Source organism: Cyprinodon variegatus, unplaced genomic scaffold, assembly GCF_000732505.1.
Source record: "Cyprinodon variegatus isolate N-32 unplaced genomic scaffold, C_variegatus-1.0 Scaffold150, whole genome shotgun sequence".
NCBI lineage: Eukaryota > Metazoa > Chordata > Actinopteri > Cyprinodontiformes > Cyprinodontidae > Cyprinodon > Cyprinodon variegatus.
The window spans coordinates 568406-589330 of record NW_015150603.1 but is presented as its reverse complement, the minus strand read 5'-3'; the positions used below and the strand labels follow the sequence as shown (position 1 = coordinate 589330).

The window sequence follows — 20925 nt, the reverse complement described above, 5'->3', positions numbered from 1 at the left end:
ATTAATGAAGTTCTTCATATGATAATCATTTAGATTCAATAGATTCAATTCCTTTTTTTTTTTTTTATCAATCAGCTGTTTGGGAAGTTGACTGGCGAGTTTTGTCATAGTTTCCAAGTGGCTTAGGGATACTTTTTTGTTACTAATTAGTCTATGTTGGTTTGTTAAAAATGTGCTATATAGTCCATTATTAGATTTAAATATTTATTTACCAGTATACCTAAAATAGCGTAACTGATGATTTTTTGCTTTAGATTTTTATTTTCTTTCCATTATATTCTAGAGGCATTTAGGCCCTAAATGCTTTATTATCCTTTCAACCCGTGGAGCTGTGCTTTGCCATATTCTAGGCACACTGGCTTGCCTTTCACTTCGACAAAGAAGAAATAATTTGTCCATTTCTCTTGGAAAACATGGCTTTTTCCTTTTCTTAGTGATCTCCATGATGCAGCGCTTGTCTATCAGATCATTCAGTGCGGCCAATTGTGACCTCCCACACGATATGTCACATAAAACCATATGACTCTGATCTATGCTATATTTAGAGCTACAGTGTGTAATAATTACAGGGATATACAGTCAGAAATGTAATATATTATACATAACTATGTTATTTTATCATCATCTACGAGCTCAGCCTCTTAACCTTAATATTTGCGTTGCCTTAGAATTCGTTATTTATAATTACATAGGAGCGGGTCTCGCAGCCATGGAGGCAGACATCTTTGTGCTACGGCAGCGCAGAGCCAACAAACTAGCGTTTGCGAGATCGCCCATTACGCTCGAAAGTAACTACGGCAAGTTGAGAGAGATGAACTGAGACGGTACTGAACAATAGATGGCAGTATTAAAATTATCTATGTAAACAAACCTCATCACTTGAGAAGGTAGGTGATGCGGACGTCGTGGAAGACATTGTGTCCTGTAACGCTCGCCGTACTGTTGGGGGGGAGAAGCGGTGGGGGGGAGATGTTCATGTTGCTGCGGTCTGCAGTCTGGACGTTAGATGTCGCTAAAAATTACACACTGTAGCTTTAATATGAAAAATACCTTGAAGGGAAGGGCCGGGTCAAATGGGCTTGCGGGTCAAGCCCATTTGAGTCCCGAGGTTTCCCACCACTAAATCTTCGGGGATATTTTAAAACCCTCTCTTTGTTATTTTACCTTCATAATTTCTGTTTATTCCTGCATTCTGACCCAATGTCCTTTTTCTTTTCAGTCTGTCATTAATATCATATTTTTAATGGATAATGCTAGTATAATGTTAGTTATTGTGAATTTTTTTATGCGTTACAACAAAAAAAATGAAAACCTAAAGAAGAATTTAATGTTTTAATTTCATTAAAACATTTCATTCAGTATATTGATTTGATATTTACAGTTTTATTCTTTTAAAAATTATCAATGTCTAGTTACTATATAAAATAACGACTTCCTGTTTAATAAGACTTTTATCTTTCCTTCTAGTGTATTGATAAGTATAAAAAAAGAAGCAAAAATAACTCATTGTTGGATAACTGCAGTAAAGAGCGGCACCTTTGCTGTATAGTTACTAGGGATGGAACGGTTTATGAAAACCGTCCGAACCGTTCGGTTTGACTGTCGCGGTTCGATTCGCGTGTGTTGCGTTCGGTTCAAGCACTGCTCCTTTTTCTCATAGGCGAAGCGTGTACACTCCAAAGCAGAAGGTGGCGGTACTGCGACTAAAGCCAACCACCAGTAGTAAACAAGAAGAAGAAGAAGAAGCGAAGCAGCTTAGCAGAAAAAAATCCGTTGTTGTGGAGTTTTGCGTGGGTATGGTGAGTGGGAAAGAACAGGAGTTGGAAGATCCACCAGCAGCACTTTATAGGTCTGCTGTATGGGACCACTTTGCATTTAGAGTGACCTACGATGACGGCGGAAAGAAAGTTGTGGATAAAAGTGCAAGTGTATGCAAGCATTGTGCAACACGTTTTTTTTATGCTAACGGCAACACGACCAACATATCAGGCTAACAATCAACATATACCAAACCGAAAACCGTGACCACGTAACCGTGAACCGAACCGAACCGTGGATTTTGTGAACTGTTCCACCCCTAATAGTTACTGTAAATTACTGCCTACATACTCTACCAACCACTCGTCGTGCCATGAAGTTAACTTATTGCTATTGGTACTTTAACCTATACACACTTAGTTAAATGACGTTAAATCAGGAGGGGAACAGAGGAAGAATCCAGCAAAATCTTTAAATAAAAATATGGACACAGATTTTAATTGTGTCAAACTGATGCGAGTACGACAGAAACTGCTCCTTCATTTTCACCATTGTCCCCTGTTATGTTTTTCCCAAATGTATTTTACAGTATTAAAGACTGTTCTGCTAAAAGAAAAAAGTCATTTTTGTGAGTTTTAAATTAGTTGTAATTTTCTTATTTTAAATTAGTAAATATGGAACAACTGAGTGTGGATATGCACCCATTATTTAGTATGTTGGAGGATCTGTGATGGTGTGGGCTGTCTTGATCCCAAAAGTGCTGGTAGCCTTATTAAATTACACTGCTGTTTGAAATGCCAGATATTTGGAAAAACTAAGAAAAGCAATGTGACAAGAGGACTCATCCTGTGTTTGTTTTTAACATAGTGATTTGGCTGCTCAGGGTCACCAAGTCTCGCTTATAGCCATTTATCTTAGAATATGTATTCATATGTTTTATTAAACACAAAAAAGCATTAGTTCTTAGTGGAGTCAAAAACATTTGTTTATGTATATTTTTACCTGTATTTATTATCAGATGTTATACCAATAAATCTTTAATCAGTTTATTTTTTTGTTATGAATGGCAATCATTATAGAAATAAAAGATGACCATTATACTTTGACATGCAGCACTGCTTTTAAGGTAAAGTTACACAGACATCAATCACTGCTGGGGAACGCTGACTTAGTGGCTATGAAAGTTCCTTGGGATATCATCAGTGACAATATGAGCTCCTTCCCAAGAAGTTAGTTTGATGTTTTCTTCTACAGTATTCATTCAATTTAGAGGTTAACTTTGTATTGTCTTCCCAGCCTGGGTTTGTGGTTTGGTAAAACAGTGTGAATGTGCGTCACAGTGAAGATAAGGTCAAAGGAATGATATGGGATGATTTGTCCGTTTCTACCAATGGTGTATTATGAATAATAATTTAGTTAGGGTCAGATTACACTGGACGCTCACCTGTATCTGACACTAGTGGTATCGCGTGGTCGCCATTAATGTCCAATTTTCAATGAAAACAGAAATAGAATGTAGATAAAGGCAACACACCATCCAGCTTCACACCCAGACACATAATTACCCCAATGGGCTGCAGTGAGGGATCATATCCCAGTACGCAGTGGGGGGTCAGCGGCGATAAGCTTCAGCCCAGCTCCCTACATGGAGCATAATTACTCTATTGATAATTCACCAGGAAAATGGTCCCAGCCAATTGCAGAGCTCCGATATAATAGATTGAACGATGAAACGAGGAGCGAATGGAGGAAGAAGGCTGCGAGGGGCCGTGTGTATGTGGGTGGGTTACACATGGGGGCAAGCAGCAAGGGCCTTTTATTAGAAATGAAAATATGTTTAGGTCATAGGGGGACCCATTTTCCCTGGAGATAATAAAGCCAATGAAATGTAAAGCAGGGGAAGAGCTTGGAATGGGGTCCAACTGGGGCTGTTTATCTGTGTGTGTCCTGCATTAGCCCATTTATTCCCAGCCTCAAATTAGCTAATCATTCTCCAAGGGGAAGGACTTGGTCAGGAAATTGACATTTAGCAGCATAGGCTCACTCTATTAACTACAGTAAATTTAATTTGCTGCACACCCCAGAAGTGGGATGTTTGTATTGCCATCAGATGGAGAAAGGGAGGGGAGAACAAGAGTGAACTGCAGAGAAACTGTGCTTCTGCTTCTGGCCCAAATTTCTTTGGCTGTAAAAATAGGATTCAGATTCCAAACTCTGGCTTTGTTGTATTTTTTCCTCATGTACCGCTGATTATAAACATATACACTGTTAACCAATGATGGTTTTCTTCATGTTTTTTCCATTAGAACTAATTTTCTAAGTTGGGCCCTGTCAAATTGTGTGCAGTTTATTAAACACCATAAATCACATATTCTGTGACCACTTTCACATGTAGCTCTGAATATAGCTCTGAATCAGATTTGTCGTCAAGGTTATTATCAGGAGTAAATCAGCATTTAGCTGGCCCCGTCCTTACATTTTCCAGTTAACATTTCCAAGAGTACGTGGGAAACCGCAGTTTCAAAGAAGTCTAGGTTATTTATAAAGCACTAATTTACAATTAAAGTCACTTCAAGGCAATGATCAGATCCTGTTTCTTTTCAGTTACATGGAATCCAGGTTGAATCGGTCCATTTCTTTCCTACATTATTCAGTCATATAGTCGGAGAAGATATTGTAACAGTAGAATTCAATCCAATTTGTTACATAAAGTCCCCTTATAGTTTTTTAGTATCAATAACACGTTGGCTATTAAAAGACATTTGGCTACTTACATTGATTTGTTGACTGTACAGCCTTCACGTTCACTTGAGCAAACGTAACAACAACAGTATGTTATGTTATGACTTATATCCAAGCCAGCTGCAGAATGAACGAACAGTAATGAGAACCATGAAACACAGATCTTCCAGGGCTAAAGGACAAAAAATAAAATAAAATAAAAAAAATAAAACTGAATACAAAAAGCTTGCGATCTGGCAGGCAGAAGCGGTACAATATTTTCAGTTGTTTTACTCAGCTACAGCTCAAACTGTACAACCAAACCTCAGGGTTTAAATGTTCACAGCTCAGGATATCTGTTCTTATCTGTTCTTAATTCGTACTCTGATGCGATCTGACTGCTCATAGTGTATGTTCAAAAACTTTAGGCTCACTTCAAAAGTTCAAAAACTTTAGACTTCGTCTAACTGTAAAGTGAAGTCTGAGAAGAAGAATTTCTTGTTTTCAGGTACATCGGCTCGTAGACATTCATAGCTCTCCGTCAACAGCAGGACATGATCACCTCACAAGGGCTGATTGAATTTCGAGCATGTTTGGTTTTCATCCGGCTGTAGGATTGTTGATAGGGAAATGGTCAAGAGAAGCTAATTTCCCCAGGTTACCGTCAAGGGCAGATTATACTTCTGTCACCGCACACATCAAATGTCACTTGGGTATGGTCGTGAACCAGTTTTGCTGGTATGCTTCTGCACCAGCGGTCTGGAATTTCTAGGGACGCACAACAGTTTCCCCGCCAAAGCGCATGGGGGAGCCTCTTTGAGAATTCATGAGAACTTTGGCGGATGGTCACGAGAACTTTGGCGGATGGTCACGAGAACTTTGGCGGTGCCGGTGGTAGTGTTTATCTTCCAAAACAACAATGGTGCGTCTGCAAGATATCACGGTCACGGAGATAGATCTAGAGTTGCTAGACATCGAAGAGGATATATTTATTTATATCATTTGTCTGAGGCATCGTACAAGTGGTTGTACTTTCGAACCTCCTCGATTAACCTTTCGTCGTAGTTGCCCATTGTAGTTGTTCCTCGGTTTTTAAAAATGCGGCTCCCCAGCACCGAACAGAGAAGGATGACCACACAGACAGCCAGAAAGGAACACCAAGGACCAATCACAGCTGCTTTTTGTCTGCATGCTTCCGCTTGAGGTCTGCGCGGGTTTGCGACTGTCCGAAGTGTAGCCAGGATTTTTTTTTAGGTGTGCAACTACAGTTGCAGAACCTCTGCGAGGGGGGGCGTGGTCGCGCACAGAGACAGGTTATTGCTAGCTGGATTCAAATGGTCAGGGAGCTCCTGCATGGTTTTTATATCTTCTCTGTTTAAAAATACACAAGCAGATTTGGTTAATAGATTCACAAAAAACTCCTTGGGTAAGATTTTTTTTTTTTTTTCCTGAGCTGGACAGGCGACCTATCGGGGCTAAAGTGAGAGTCTGGCAGCTCCATCAGTTGCTTGTTTTTTTAAAGAAAGAGACATTGTTAAACTTTGATGCATTGAACAAAGATGATATTCTGTATAACTTAAATAGGTTACTGTATTACTTTGTCAAGAAAAGAAACACACAAAAGTGAGTGTGGAGTACCTTCAGTGTGAAATAAAAGCAGAGCTCATAAAGTTGTTGGCAGAGATCGTTAAGTGGATCTCTCTGCCAATGAAATAAACTTTGCCAAAGAAAAAAGACCAGAATTAGTAATACTTTCTATTGAATGAACATTAAAGGCTGAAAAAAAATGAGGTTAACATAAGCACAAGTGTATTTAATGCATACATGTAGAGAAGCAGCTGAAAGTTGCAGAGTATGTCTAACAGTCAAAGCCAATGGTAGCATTCATTCATTCATTCATTCAGAGAGAAAGCACAGGCTAATGAATGTAACAATAACTGTAATCTTTTAAAAAGCAGCAAACCTTTAATGCTAGCTGTAAAAACTTGTAGAGTGTCTGCCTGACCTTTGACCCTCTGTAATTAATGTGTCTTTTACCTTAGTGTTTCAGCATTATTGGGTTTGTCCAACGGTTAAAAGTAATTGATATGAATAAAACCATTCCTTTTTTATATTTCAGTACAAAGTGAAAATATGTAGCTATTATTTAAGAGATAATCATCATTTTAAGATCTTAATTTCCAAAAGGAAAGTTGTTTTTACATTCTACATCAGTGACTTTAGAAAACAGTGCCCAGATGTTTTTTTTTTTTAATCATTGCTTCCCTGAGATTCCCTCATGGAGACACTTTGACATGGCTCAGTGGCTCTGTGGTGATCAGGATCACTGGGGCCTAATTGATTGCAACAGTTGTCGGAGTGTTGTCTGTTAGAGTGGTGACAGGTGTCTGAAGAAAATGATTAGTTCTCTGTTGGGAGAGAGACAGCTCTGGATGTCCCAAACTGCAAACTAATAAAGGGGGGAAAGCAATAAAGCTCGCGGACAGCAGGTTTGACTGTTTTTATAGACAAATCAATAAAATGATAGATGATGGAAAATAACGGCGTCTCAGCTGCCAATTTCTACTGAGACAACAAATCATGACCTCCCCAACTCCTTTGATACACAGCGCAGACACAAGCTGCAGTCACTTAAACACTCATCGCGCTGTAGCATGTCTGTGTTATGTAGTGTGACGCATAAATATGGTTCAATGGATCTTTTAGGCACATTTAGATAGAAGTTGTATTTCAGATTTACTTTTTCCTGGCACCTAAATCTGAGTAGAACGTTTTGGTGTGTTACAGCTAACAAAGTAAATCTTCCACTGTAAATCTTTCTGAGACTAGAGGGCCAGAATCGGGATCAATACTGAGGACAGGTCTCCCTCCAAGCCCGTCTCTAATTGGCTCCATTTTTGCAGCGTTTGTGTGTGTGTGTGTGTTTTATGGTGTATTGGTTTGTATAGAACTATTATTACACTCATGCAATAAACGATGAATCCTTCCACTTTTGGGAAATTTGATCAGATAGAGTATCGTTTTTGTGGTTTAAGGGATGCAAACATTATAGTGCTGTGATGGCATAATACAATCTATATGCTGCTGATTTAATTTTGTTCCAGCAGATTTAATCAATTTGGTTTAGATTTAAGGTCTGTTGTGTTTCCCAAAAATCCAGCTGTGTGTCTTTATTACACTGAGCCTTGTTTTGCTTCCAGTGTTTGACTGTGAAGAAGGAAAATCATCTAACACCACAGCGACTGTTCTGTTCTGCATCTAAAGTCAGGTTTGCCCATTTGTTTATTTGTGTTTTCTGCCACTTCTGCCTTCTACATCCAGGTAAATGAAACTGCCCGAACAGCAGTAATTTAAACTCTCTTGTAAATACTTCTACAAAGTAATTCATATAGAAACCAAATAGACCATAGAGAGAAATACGATAAAAAGGATAAATTTAGCTCAATTAATAAATAAATATAAGGTACCTTGCAAAAGTATTCATACCAGAACACCATAACATTAGGAAATGGAAATGTCATCACAACAATACATGAATTTAAACAGTTTAAAGGTCTGAATATTTTTCTTCTTTGTGCTCAAAGAAAAATCTTCTCGAAATACTGAATGTTCTACCTGTTATTGGACAAAATATCAGGAACAATATTTTTCTCCGCAGCATATTTTTTGAAAACTGTGGCTTTGTTTGGTAAAGGAACACCTTAATGCTTTTTTGCCTTCCTTAATGTTTTTATGCTGCTTCATATAAAAAATAGACTTAAGGTTGGTTTATACTCGTAAACCAGGTCATCTGCGTAGGTGTCGCAGTAAACGTAAATATTCCCCCGCCCCTTCCGCAGACACTCTGGTGCACCTCTCCAAAATTGTATGTGACCGCAGACAGTGCCGCAGACAGGAGGCCTCTGATTGGTCTAATATACATCTGCTCTACACTATGTGTATTTCCTTTTTGGCACCTTACCGGGTTGTTTTGTTTGTATGACCGCCATTGTGGAAAAAGACTTGTGAAGTTGGACCAGCTAAAAGAACGAGAACGCTGGGACCCTTTTTTCCGCCTTTTTCCATCTCCGTTGTCGCACAATTTTGCCCCTATTCCTCACCGCCTCGGCCGTATCTTGACCCACAGCTACTTCCTGATAGTCCCTCTTGTGTTGTGGCGTGGAGTAACATAGCGCAGACCACGCTTCAATGTTGGTCATAAATCAAAAATATCTGTAACAAGCTCAGTGTGACACACTGCCGAGAGTATAACCAGCCCTTTAAGGAGTTCCCAGATCTCATTTCCAAAGGTGAGGGTGGGAATGTAGATCGATGGGTAAAACGAGAGCTTTGCCCCTGTCTCAGCTCCTTCTTCACGCGAAAGTCCGGTACAGCTACTGCATCACTGCTGACGCCGCACTGATCCGCCTAAAGATCTCACGCTCCATCCGTCCCTCACTGGTGAACAAGACCCCAAGATACTTGAACTCCTCCACTTGAGACAAGGACTCTCCACCGACTCGCCTCCCTCGGGAGGTGTTCCAGGCATGTCCTATTGGGAGAAGGCCTTGTGGAAGGCACAGGACACGCTGGAGGGATTATGTCTCTGAGCTGGCCTTATGTCGCCTTGGGGGTCCCCCCAGAACAGGAGGAGGTATGTGTGGATTGGGAACTCTGGCCATCTCTGCTTAAACTGCTGCCTCCGCGATCCCACCCCAAATAAAGCGGAAGAAAATGGAATGGAATGAGAAAATAAACTTGACGAGTTTGAATACTTCAATAATGATCCAACAACTTTAGCAGTCTAGGTGGTTCTTGGTGATATGCATGATGGGTAAAGGGATACTGCAATCTGGAGAAATTAAAATCGGTTAGAGATGGCAAAAATGCAAGACTAAGATGAAGGTTCACCATGTTGCAGTAAAACAGTCCTAAGCATACAGCCAGAGCTACAACTTAAAGGGTTACATAGACCGATATTCAGAATGGACTGGTAGCGATGGTCATGGACTTTCTCCCTAGAATCAGTTTGAGCCTGAACTTTATGAGAAAGATGATTTAAATTTTTTTTTTAAAAGGTATTAACTATAGACTCAGAGAAGTTGAAAACAAATTCATCAATGTTTTTTACATTTTGGTTTGTAAAATGTTCCATGTTACTATTACCAAACACACCTGCAAAAAAAAATCTAACCCAGACTAAATCTCTAAAGGTATAAGGTGTTTAAATGTTGGATTTTTTAGCAAATTTTCATCTCATCTAAATTTTCTAAAAGTAATCATATCTCATTTCAGGTCTCATTCTCGCCACCGGAGGTCTCGCAGCAGGAGCAGCAGCCACAGCCGCAGCCACCGAACAAGCCATAGCCGCAAGAGGAGCCGCAGCCGAGAGCGGGACAGAAGTCGGCGTAAGGGCCGGGACAGGGACAAAGAGAGGGAGCGAGACAGAGGAAAAGACAGAGACAAGGACAAAAGTAAAGACAAGAAAGGGTGAGTTGAAGGATAATTCAGACAGACACAAATCAATCCCAGGTTTTATTCCCAAAGGGGAGCAAAATATGTTGATTTGTGATGTAAGGATGGAAACTTTGAGTCCATTTCCTTCTCCTCCATCCATCACTCAGTCCCTCCATCCATCAATCCATCATCTCATGTTTTTCTTCTTCTTCAATCCTGTTGTCACACGTAGGTCAATACTGGCCATGTAATGTCTTGAAATCCCCTGCCGTAAGAGAAGACATCACAGTCGGATATGAATAAATGGTAGAAAAGCACTTTTACATTGTACGAATGCTTTGGTCACCAGATCATAATGGGAATTTCTTTCTTCCCTCCAGGGTCAGGTGCAATAAGTCTAGAAACAAAACGAGATAAATCCACCTACTGTGTCTTTTTAGCCCACATCTAAAAAAAGGAACACCTTATTGAAGCAGGAAAAGTTGACATCTTTACTGGCAACGTGTCGGCCTCTTATGACTGTAACACAGACTAAGATCAGATTTGGTGTAGTGGATACTTTACACATATATGCTGTAATACTGCAGTAACCCCTTTAGAGGCCTTTCTTTGCTTCTACCAGAAACACACTCCCAAATGCGCCCCAAGACTTAATTCCCAAACTCCACATATACGCAGTTTTAAGTGAACAGATCAAAAAGTAGAGAAATGTATTTCACATCACGAAGCCTACATTTTTCAGGTCAGAGTATGTAATATACAGTGCCACCTGAAAGTGCTGGCTTACCTTCACTCTTTCTTAACTTACAAAATTATTCCAACTTTTTCCCTAAAATTTTTGCACACCGACACATAATAATGGGTGAACCCAACTTTTTTATTTTTGAAAATGGATTTTTAATCTAATGTCTCATATGTGTTCACAACTAGATCTTTATATTTTTGTGGAGCAGCTACTGTATTAGAGGCTTTTCTGCATGTTACAAGCTTGACATACCTAGCTTGGGAATATTTCTTGGCAGATCCTTTTAAAAGTATGGGTTGGGTTGGTAGACAGACTTTTGTAGGTCTTTACAATTGGATTTATATCTGGGCTCTCCGAGAGCACAGACCTCCACTAAGCAGCAAACTTTGCCCCATATTGTGACTTACACCTAAAGTTAAAATTTTCACATGATCTGGATGATTACCAAATATAAATGAATTGTTCCTAGGCATGAGGCGCACCGCTGGTAAAAATTATCATAAAACCCGTACCTACATTTTCAATAAATCCCACTAACAAACCAGCATTCTTCCCTTTTCTTGTGTTTTTGACTTCAGTAAAATACCTCCAGACTTTTTGAGTCCAATGGTAAAGCTGTCAATAGTCGGTGCCGCCACCCTCTGGTGTAGTTGGGAACTGCTTTTTCCACCAAATATCTTTACCTCATGATGTTAGATAATCTTTTAAAAAACTCCTGTATCCAGATTATGATGTGGATCATCGCCAAAATTTACTGGGTTGCTCATTGGCATGATGGACACCTCTGATAAGAATGTCATTAAAAGCAACCGACACGCATACAAACTTCTATAAAAACTTAACTTCCTTGGCAGAGGCAATGATCGCAGTTTAACAAAGCACATTTTGCAAATCACAAAGGCACTATTCTCATTACATTTCACAAGCGTAAGACGCTAATTATCTCATTCCAGCGCTGTAGGTGGAGGTGATATGCTGAAATGGGTTTGCCGCCACACTAAAGGGAAGAGAGACTTTAAGCTAGCACGCAGATCCACGCATGCACATAGTAAAAGAACATACCCACGTAACAATAAAGTCCTGCGACAATGGGCTCTGGACAAACAAAAACAAGGAAATAAAACTCTAGAGTAAACGGTCAACATACTTGTAGTAAATACTGTATTTCCATTACAAATGTGAGCTAAAGTATAACAATATTCATGTCCTCAAGCTACATTGCAGTTTTATAAAATCTAATAATTTTAATACGATTGAAGCATTAAAACGTTTTATCGAAAAATTTAACTTTTTTTTGTGCTTCCATTTAGAGAAATTTAATTTCCTAATTACAATTTGCTCAATTTGATGGTTAATGGAAATGCAGTGAGTGTGAAGGACAGACAAATAAAATTGCCATTGTAATTTGGCAGTGTGGTCATCATAATCATTGTTGTCTCACTTGTTTGAGTTTCCAGTCAGCCACAGTTTAACTTATAAAGTATCTCTTTATATCTGGCTGATTTTATCTCTGCTATGCTGATAAATCATGAAATTGTGGCTGTTGAAAAAATATCTGCACGGCATCCTGCTGCCCCCACCTTGCTTCACAGTTGGGTGATTGCTTCCAGGTAATTAGTAGTGCCTGTTTCTTTAGAGACAAGATGCCGGGGTTCTATTTTAATTTAATCAGTGGATGATGAGTGGAAAGAAAACACACCTCAGCTCAGTTTTGAGTGTTGTTGCAAAGAATGTGAGTACTAACTTAAATGGGATAGTTTTCGTTTTGTAATGAATTATCTCCAATTAAAAATAAAACAGCCATTTCCTGCATTGTCATAATTTGGTGAAATAAGGCTGTTAAACCTATACAGTGCATGAGGAAAGTATTCAGTGCAGCAGAAATGTGTCAATTAATCTTCCTAAAAAAATCAAGTCTACATTTTGTTTTGCAAGCAGGGAAAGCAGCCTTACTTTGAGGCATAATGTACTATTTATTTTAAGCTATTGCCTTTCTAAGATCACTATCGTAAAAACAAATAAAGCTAACACTGCAACGTAAGGCCAGCAGACTATATCTATTTTCATATTAAGGCTTCAATATCCTTTAGCATTGATAGGAATCTTTTTCTTTATCTCTGACCTTGCTTTAGCTGCCCTGTCTGCATTAATGTTTGTTGGTTTGTGTACATGTGTGTTTGCATTTTCACCTGTGGACGTCTTAATATATTGCAAATGTTTGATAAAGCTGTCTCGGATGGAAGTTATTTAAACCTGCAAGGATTGATTCGTTTTGATGAAACTGTTTAACGTGGACTGACCATCGGGGGGCCTTAACATCGAAGGAAACTGTGGATATTGGTGCTATATTGACCAGGACTCTAGGGAGGGGCGGTCCTGCTGTTGTGTTTCACTGCAGACTTTGAGCAGGTCCTTTCAGATTGAGATCTAGGCCTTCTAGTTTTAATTTTGGTCATTTTGCTATGTTTATTTACACACTATTTAAACTAGACATCTGTCTCCCTGGTCTTTAAGTTTTACATTGAACAAAGAGGGTAAAAAAATAAAACTCTTTTTATTGTAGCTGTGTTTTTCACGAGATGAACTTTAAGATCTAAGACTTTTTCTATGTTTACAAAAGGTCTCTTGCTCACAAATAATACTGTTCACTTACCTGTCTAAATATGTGGAAGCAACCATTTGAGGTTCATACTCCTTTTCTAAGACAGTTGATCCACCTTACAGGTTTGGCATATAGGCCCGTCACGATAATCAATAAATCAATTAATCGCACGATGAATAAAAACTATCCACGTCATTTAATTTATCGGCTATATCGTCTCTGCCTGTGTTTTTCTCTTTTTTATTGATGAGAAATCTTATGTTAGGGTGGAAAAGCTCGAAATGGAACTGGTTTCAAAGCCGAACGCAACAGCCGCAGTGTGGGAATATTTCGGATTCAAACCAAAAGAGAGAGGCAAACCGCTAAACCTATGCGAGCCAGTATGTCGCATTTGTCATAAAACAGCAACTGACAGCAGCAATACAATCAACCTACACCTGCACCTAAAGCACAACCACCCAGCAAAGTTTCTTCAGCTAGGGATAAAAAGTACCCCTGGTGGCCCATCTGCGACAGTCCACCATCACTGAAGCAATTAATCGACAGGTAGCATACAAAAAGGACGGCGCAAAGTGGCGCACGCTCACAGACAGCGTAGTTCATTTAATTGCTAAAGAGATGCTACTATTTATTATTGTTGAAAAGCCGGCATTTCGAAAAATGTTGCAGACATTTGATAGACAGTATGAACTCCCCAGGAAAACATACATATCACAAACGGCGATTCCACTACAGACTTCATTGTCTGTACTCTTTTGGTTGAATGTAGTTTTTATTTCCATTGTGGTTTTATCTTGTGTTTAGTTTTTATTCAAGTGTATTTTTAGTTAACAGAGACTGAGAGTCCATTTGATTTTTATTTATTGTTTTATTTTGTTAACCAGTTGCAGTGTTAAGTGTTCTGATGAAAATAAATTGTGTATATCTTTGGCAGGAAATCACATGCATTATTACGTCATTTCAATTAAATCAGAGTAAAAAGGTCTTCAAACAATATTATTGTTTATCGCAATAAGTTTTGAGACAATCGTTCAGCAAAATTTGTTATCGTGACAGGCCTAGTGGCATATCAAGATGCTGATTCAGCAGCATGATTATTGCACAGGTGGGCCTTATGCTGGCCCAAGTAGATGACTCCTCTAGATGGAGATTAGGTACATTTTAAATTTGAATTGATGTATTCCAGGTGCGAGGTACCTGGGAACCAGTAACAGTACTAAATTTTTGCTACTGCACTCTGAACATAAACGGTGATAAATTTACATTACGTTAAACATGTGTCTGAATATGCGGTAGGTGTTTCAACCTAGCTGGCTCTGTATGCCACACTACTTTTGGTGTGTGGCAGACACAAAAAATAAAGAAAGGTGAAACTCTCGTTTTCCCTAAACCAATTTGAAATCCTGGCCGAGAAAATCACAGAATGGTTTCTTGACAAGTGAGGCGTGCTCTTAGTGGAGTCCAACCTAGACCTGTCAGGTTGATGTGGTTGTTATAATGCAGACACCTCTTCATCTACGATTAAAAGGACCACATTACTTGTATTAGCATCCCCAGCATCCCGTACACCTGGAGCAACACCTCACATGATGCTGGCTCTACTCTGCTTCTATTTCAGTTTAAAAAGTTTGTGATCTAAGTTTGAGTTTGGGTGCCATGAAAAAAATGCCCTTTTTGCAGAAGAAAACCAAAAGACATTTTTTCTGATACAGAATCTTTGAAACTTTATACCTTGTCTAAAATAAGATACGTCCCCTTTCTTCCTCACCTCCCATCTGCCTTTTCTAATAAAGATGGGGGTAGATTTTGTACAAGCTCCCTCCAAGTCATTCTCCGTTTTACCTGCACCCAAAACACGCATTCATACACTTATTAAAACTCTCCAACTTCATTTCCATCCAGGTTCCCTCGGTAGGTGAAAGAAGGGGAGCGCTGCAGTGCGGCGCTGATGGCAGGGTGGGGTGGTGAGATACAGGGGCTTTATAGTGTCTGTCAGGATGAAAGAGGGGCCCCATCACAGCAGCACCCTGACACCGACTCTGTGCTTGCGCACATGTGTTTGGTGTTGTTGTCATTAAACATTTAAGACTCTTCTAGTATGACAGCAGGCAAGTTGGTGCTCCGGCGACGTGTTTTCATGCAAAATTTATTGAAAAAGACGAGCCGTTGTTAAGAGATCTTGTAGCCTTTCACTGGTGGCAAAGGGTAAGTGCTTGATTGTTGGGTTCAGCGGGTGTTAGCATGTGCATACGTCTGTGTTTAGTCAGGGTTGTGAGCAAGGTCATCGGATCAGCTTCAGTTCAAATAAACATCTTGCCCGGTTGTTACAGGAGCTTCCTTTAAAAACCAGAAGCACAGTTTTTTCCGGTGAAAGGTTTTATTTTTATTCAGGAGGAGAGTTGTATGAGCTTCGCTGTAGTTTATTTTGATCAAGATTTAAATGACATTAGTATAGAACTGCATGGAATTACACAGCTGCTTTCATCTATACATGCTTAATTCGGCACATTTGAATTTTTTGTTAGGTTTAAAGTTTTTCATAAATCTCAAAAAAGAAGCATGCATCATTGGGGACTTTTTATTTGTAGGTCATCTACTGTTTTAAAAACGTATACCCAGAGATGTATCAAAGAAAATTAATTTCAGTTAGATACTTTGGACTAATAAAGAAGAAATGTCATTCTGTTGCATCCAGTAATTGGCTTTTCAGCAATCCCTCCAAAATTAGTAGGTTATGTTTCGCTCCTTTGATAAAGGATAAGAGAAAATTTGTACCTGATTTGAGCAGATTTCTCCCAAATAAATTATTAGTTTTGTTTGTTTTATTTCTTCCCTTTGGAATTGATTTTCTAATAAATACAGAGTTTCAAAGCAGTTAGAGTTTCACCCTGAACCTTAATATTTTCCATCATACTGCCTCAAGGGTCTTAATATGATTTAAGTGAGACACCGGGCAACTGCTGGAGCAGTCATAGTCGTCTTTAGTGGTAAGAAGCGTAACTTAACACAGCTTCACCCCTCTCCGACATGTTGCTGCTCAGCTCAGCTGGCTGAGAGAAGGCTTAAGTTTTTTATTGATAGTCTTAAAGTAACAAAAAAAAAAAAAAAACAGCTGCACCTCTCTTGTAGCTGACCGCAAACAGTGCCACAGACAGGAGGCCGGCTTGTTTTGTTTTACGTGAAGTTTGACCCGCTAGAAGAACGAGGTGTGCGAGAACGCTGGGACCCTTTTCCCCCTGGATCTCCGCTCTTTTTGGCCCTCATGTCCCTCCGTCGTCGGACTAAACTCTCCCCCACTTCCTCATCGCCTCGGCCGTATCTACACCCACATCGTATAGCGCAGACTATGCTTCAAGATTGAGCATAAATCAAAAATATCTGCGTCAAGCTCACTGCAACACACTGCTGTAAGAGTATAACCAGGAAGCGAGGTAGGAGGGCAAAAAAGGTTTAGCGCCACCGCAGCATGGGAGGGAGAATTACGTCCAGGAGCAAATGGATAAAAATAGACCGGAGGAAAAAAAAAAAAAAAAAACTTGAATCGATTCTCCTGTGGACGTATCGATGCATCGGATCGTCGGCTGTTGGATCGATGCATCGATACAAAACGATTATTATTTACATCCGTAGTAAACTGGCTGTTAAGCAGTGAGAATCTCATATTTAACTGGACCTTATTTTTGACTTATCAGGTTTTTAAACGATTTTACATATTTTATTGATGGAAGTCAGGATTTATTGTGGTAAGTGTACATTTTCTGTCCTCGCTCCCCTTCTGATGTATCATCACACTGTTGAGGAAGTCCATTCCTTTTAAGGAGTGTTCAGCCTTTCCTGTGGGATCTCCCAACTTCCTTTCCTGTGTCACGGATCACCAAGGTTGTAGAAAAACGTCAGCAGGGCATCGTCTCATGCTCAATCAGCCACGTTTGTCCAATTATACTGCACCTCTTCCACGCTGGTTCATTGGATTGTGTAGGAGCGGCTTGGTTAAATGAATGTCAGTCAAGTGAAGTGTGGGCAAAAGGTGGGCTGAGGGAGCATTATGATGACCTATTCCTACAAAGACGTTGATGTTACTTATTTAACACTGGAGCTGATATAATGAGCTTAAGGTTAAAGATATGACATAACTGCTATCCTTTATTAAAGCATCCTATTGATGTTTTTTCTTCTATATAAAGCAGGACTTTCTGGCTTCAAGTCTACACCTTGAATGGCTTTATCAAAATAAGAATACATGTTTAATACTTCAGGTATTCCTATGATTCTTGCCTATAAAAGCGTGCTCGAGCCCCTCTAATTGCAGGCAAATGCCATGAATGTGATTGTTTAATAATTCCTCTCATTAACACGTCTTCTCCCTGACAAGCCAAACAGAGCCCAGCTACACCGCAGGGATCCCTGCAGGACCTGCAGGCCCTGCTTTGGCTAACTCTTCTCCATCACTCAGCTCTAACCTCTGAAAGGCTAGATGCTGCGAGGCAGAAAGAGAATAAAACCCCCACACACACAAGCACAAAGATATTTGCACTTAGTTTTGTTGATTTTTCTCTCCCATCTTTTCTCGCTCTGAGGAACTGATTGTCTGCTCCTTTGCCTCCGTAGAACATCTATCAGCTCATTAGGTTTGATAATACACAGAGAAAGTAAGTGATTTTGTGTGTTTTTTGTATGTGTATGTGCAGCTCTGCCTGGGGCTGCCTCTCAGCCTGCTGGGAATGTATGTATGGGTGGTGTGGATGGGACTATGGGCTGCTGTGATTGTCTGCAGGACTCTAGGCTGTGTCTGGCACTGGGAGAGTGAGTCTGGGGAGGTAAAAAAGACTTCAAACACCATCCTCGAATGGTTAGGATACACTTGCATTGACTTGAATCAATGAGCTGTAAGTGTGTGTTTTATTTGTGTGTGCTTCAATTGGGACGAGGTGAGTCTGGTGGCCAAGAGCAAGACGAGACACGGGTAAGGCTAAAGCGATTTTGGTGCATTTGTATTTTGGGTGGGTGGGAGACCAAGCGAATGGAGCGGGAGTGATGCCTACATGCAAAAAGGTGGACAATACGCCCACCCACACCCAGGTCCCTGTACGCCAACACATGAATACACTGAGAGGTGCAGCTGTAGTGTTTTTATGGCCCTTGGCTGTTTGTAGTCATTAGCTTTTTTTGTCATAACAAAAATAAGCTTAAATCTAACTGCAAAACAACTTGGTGAGATACTGTAAAACGTGTTACTAGTTCCACAGTTTGACAGCATTTATGTCAGAAAACAAAACCCATAGATTTAGTGTTTGGAAAAAATGGGGAAAACAGGTTTTCAAGGTTTTATTTGAGGTTTAAGAGTTGTTCAATTCAGTTTTAATTTATTCATATAGTGCCTATTCATTATTTTCCAATTGAAGGCACCTTGGAAGATAAAAGTATATAGATCCAATCTTAAATTAAATACATTTAAAGTGATCAAATCATAAATACTGTTTTCATCAAACTGACTTGGATTTTGAGCAAACTTTTAAAATGTCACCCCCCCCAAAAAAAAAATTAGAAACAAGTTTCTATATGCTGGTTAGGAGCAAGTTAACCAGGTTAAGAAAGTGTGAGTTCAAGTTGATGTCACATATGGCTGTGACCCAAACCTAAAGGCAGGCTTCATTTTTTTTTTTTCTCTTGCAAAATTAAGGAATGCATTTCAGGTTTTGGTTTCCCTCAACGTTTTCTAATGTCAAACTCCAGTATGCACATAAAACACTTATGGAAACATGGCCATAGATTTAGATGGTTATATTTAAGCTTGATAACATACAGTTATCAATATTAATCCTATATATGGTATTTTGAGTAGCTATATATACTATATAGCTACTCAAAATGCCAGGCTGTGAAGAAAATAATGATCTATGCAGGGTTTTGAAACGCACATCTAGGGTGAGGTATGCATAGGTAATGGTTAGGTTTACGGTTAGTTTTAGGTTTAGGGCATAGAAAGGGTTGAAAATGACTTAAAATCAATGGAAGTCAATGGGAGTCAACACATGGTTCTCAAAATGGTAGAACGAATGTATGTGTGTGTGTATATTGTAGGGTACAGGTCATGCTAAATAACATACAGTATAGAATTTTAGAAAAAGCAGGTCTGGATGGTGACTTTTCTTCAGCAGCTTTCTTCATCAAACAAAAAAAAAGACAAAGTGCACAAAGCGAATTGCAAAAAAAATGTTTTCCCACCAATTTTTTAATGTTAAAATCACAAACATTTCGTTCTTATTACTATTTCTATGTGGTAGAGCAGCAGAAAGTGACACCTAAATTTAAGTTAAATTTCAGACAAAATGGGCAACTTTCTAAAAAAAAGAGTAAACTTACAATTCTTTGAAGAATAAACATTCAGCCCTCTTTGATACTAGAATAATATGCATATAATAACAATGCCATCATTCGCCTTTAGAAATCCCTGAATGAGTATCAGTCATTTATGTGTAAACTAATTCCAGTTTGAATTGAGGTATTCTAGGATACAGGAAGGCATCAGATGAGCCAGGAAGAAAGGGAGTTTTTAATGCAATAACCTAAGACTTTAAAATCTAAAAGAGCATTGTTTAATCCATTCTGCAGAAAAGGAAACAGTATTTTGTAGCAAATTCATCCAAACTTAGCTCTACTAAACCTTGTGAAGCCAAAGTATAACTAAAAGGTGTTTCTACACATTGTAGCAGGCAAGGATTGATTTTTAGATTTTTATTTGTAGGAAGAAAAAACAAGGTAAATAACTTTCCAATACAATGAATAAAAGGTTTTTGTTTGAGGAATGTACATAAAAATTTTCAGAATGATTTAAAACGAGTAGTTACTCAGTAAAACAGCCCAAAACTAAAGTTGATTGATTATAAAATGGTCTGTGGCTCTAAATAATCCCAATACAATATAATTTTAATGCTGATATTAAAGCATTCAAAAAATGTAAAAGAAACAACAATGAAGCTTTTCCTGTCATGTCTTTGACAAGAAAGCAAAAAACAAAAATGTTGCTATGTCTAATCACTGGAGAGACACTGACTGTGCGATAGAGAACTGTGACAATCCACTTACTTTGCTCTGTAATCTGTTTAACCATTTAGTGAGCTGTTAAGGGAATATGCAAACACTCACACACACTAGAGAGGAAGAACACGGCAGACACCCTGCAGGCTGCAGCGGCACACAGGAGAGTTTGACTCCTGAACTGGGTTGCATATTTGGAGCAGTGTGTGTTTTTTTATTTTTTTTGGAGACCTGCTGTAGGCACCGAAAGAAGCCAGGCCTGGAGCATGATGACAGAGACCAGACCTGGCCAAATAGAAACCCCACACCCCCCTCCCCAACAATCCAATTAGCTTCTTCCTCTCTTTTATATTCTCCTCTCCTGTCCGTCCTTTCCACCTCGTCCTCGTTCTGCAGCCGAGTCTAAGCCGGTGCTGTCGAAGTTGCTGGCCGCTCCGTCTTTCCCCGGATCAGAGGAGGATGCAGACAGGATTATAAGCAGCAGGTTATGAGCTGCAAACATGACAGGCCAGCTTTGATTTAGGAGGGTTATGTAAATGGGAATTTGACAAAATGTGCTTAGTTTTTTTTTTTTCTGGATATGCCAGGTAGGTTTTGTTTGAAGAAATAAATGTGGTGTTGAAAT

The 20925-nt window shown here is 39.3% G+C and overlaps 1 protein-coding gene across 2 annotated transcripts in view; it reads left to right on the top strand.

Moving 5' to 3' along the window:
- Nucleotides 1–20925, top strand: part of rsrc1 (arginine/serine-rich coiled-coil 1) — a 173875-nt gene that overhangs the window by 25834 nt on the left and 127116 nt on the right. For both annotated transcript variants that reach the window (XM_015377242.1, XM_015377241.1), the window contains exon 4: nt 9754–9948. In XM_015377242.1, coding sequence (XP_015232728.1) covers nt 9754–9948 — 195 coding nt within the window. The remainder of the gene's footprint in view (nt 1–9753; nt 9949–20925) is intronic.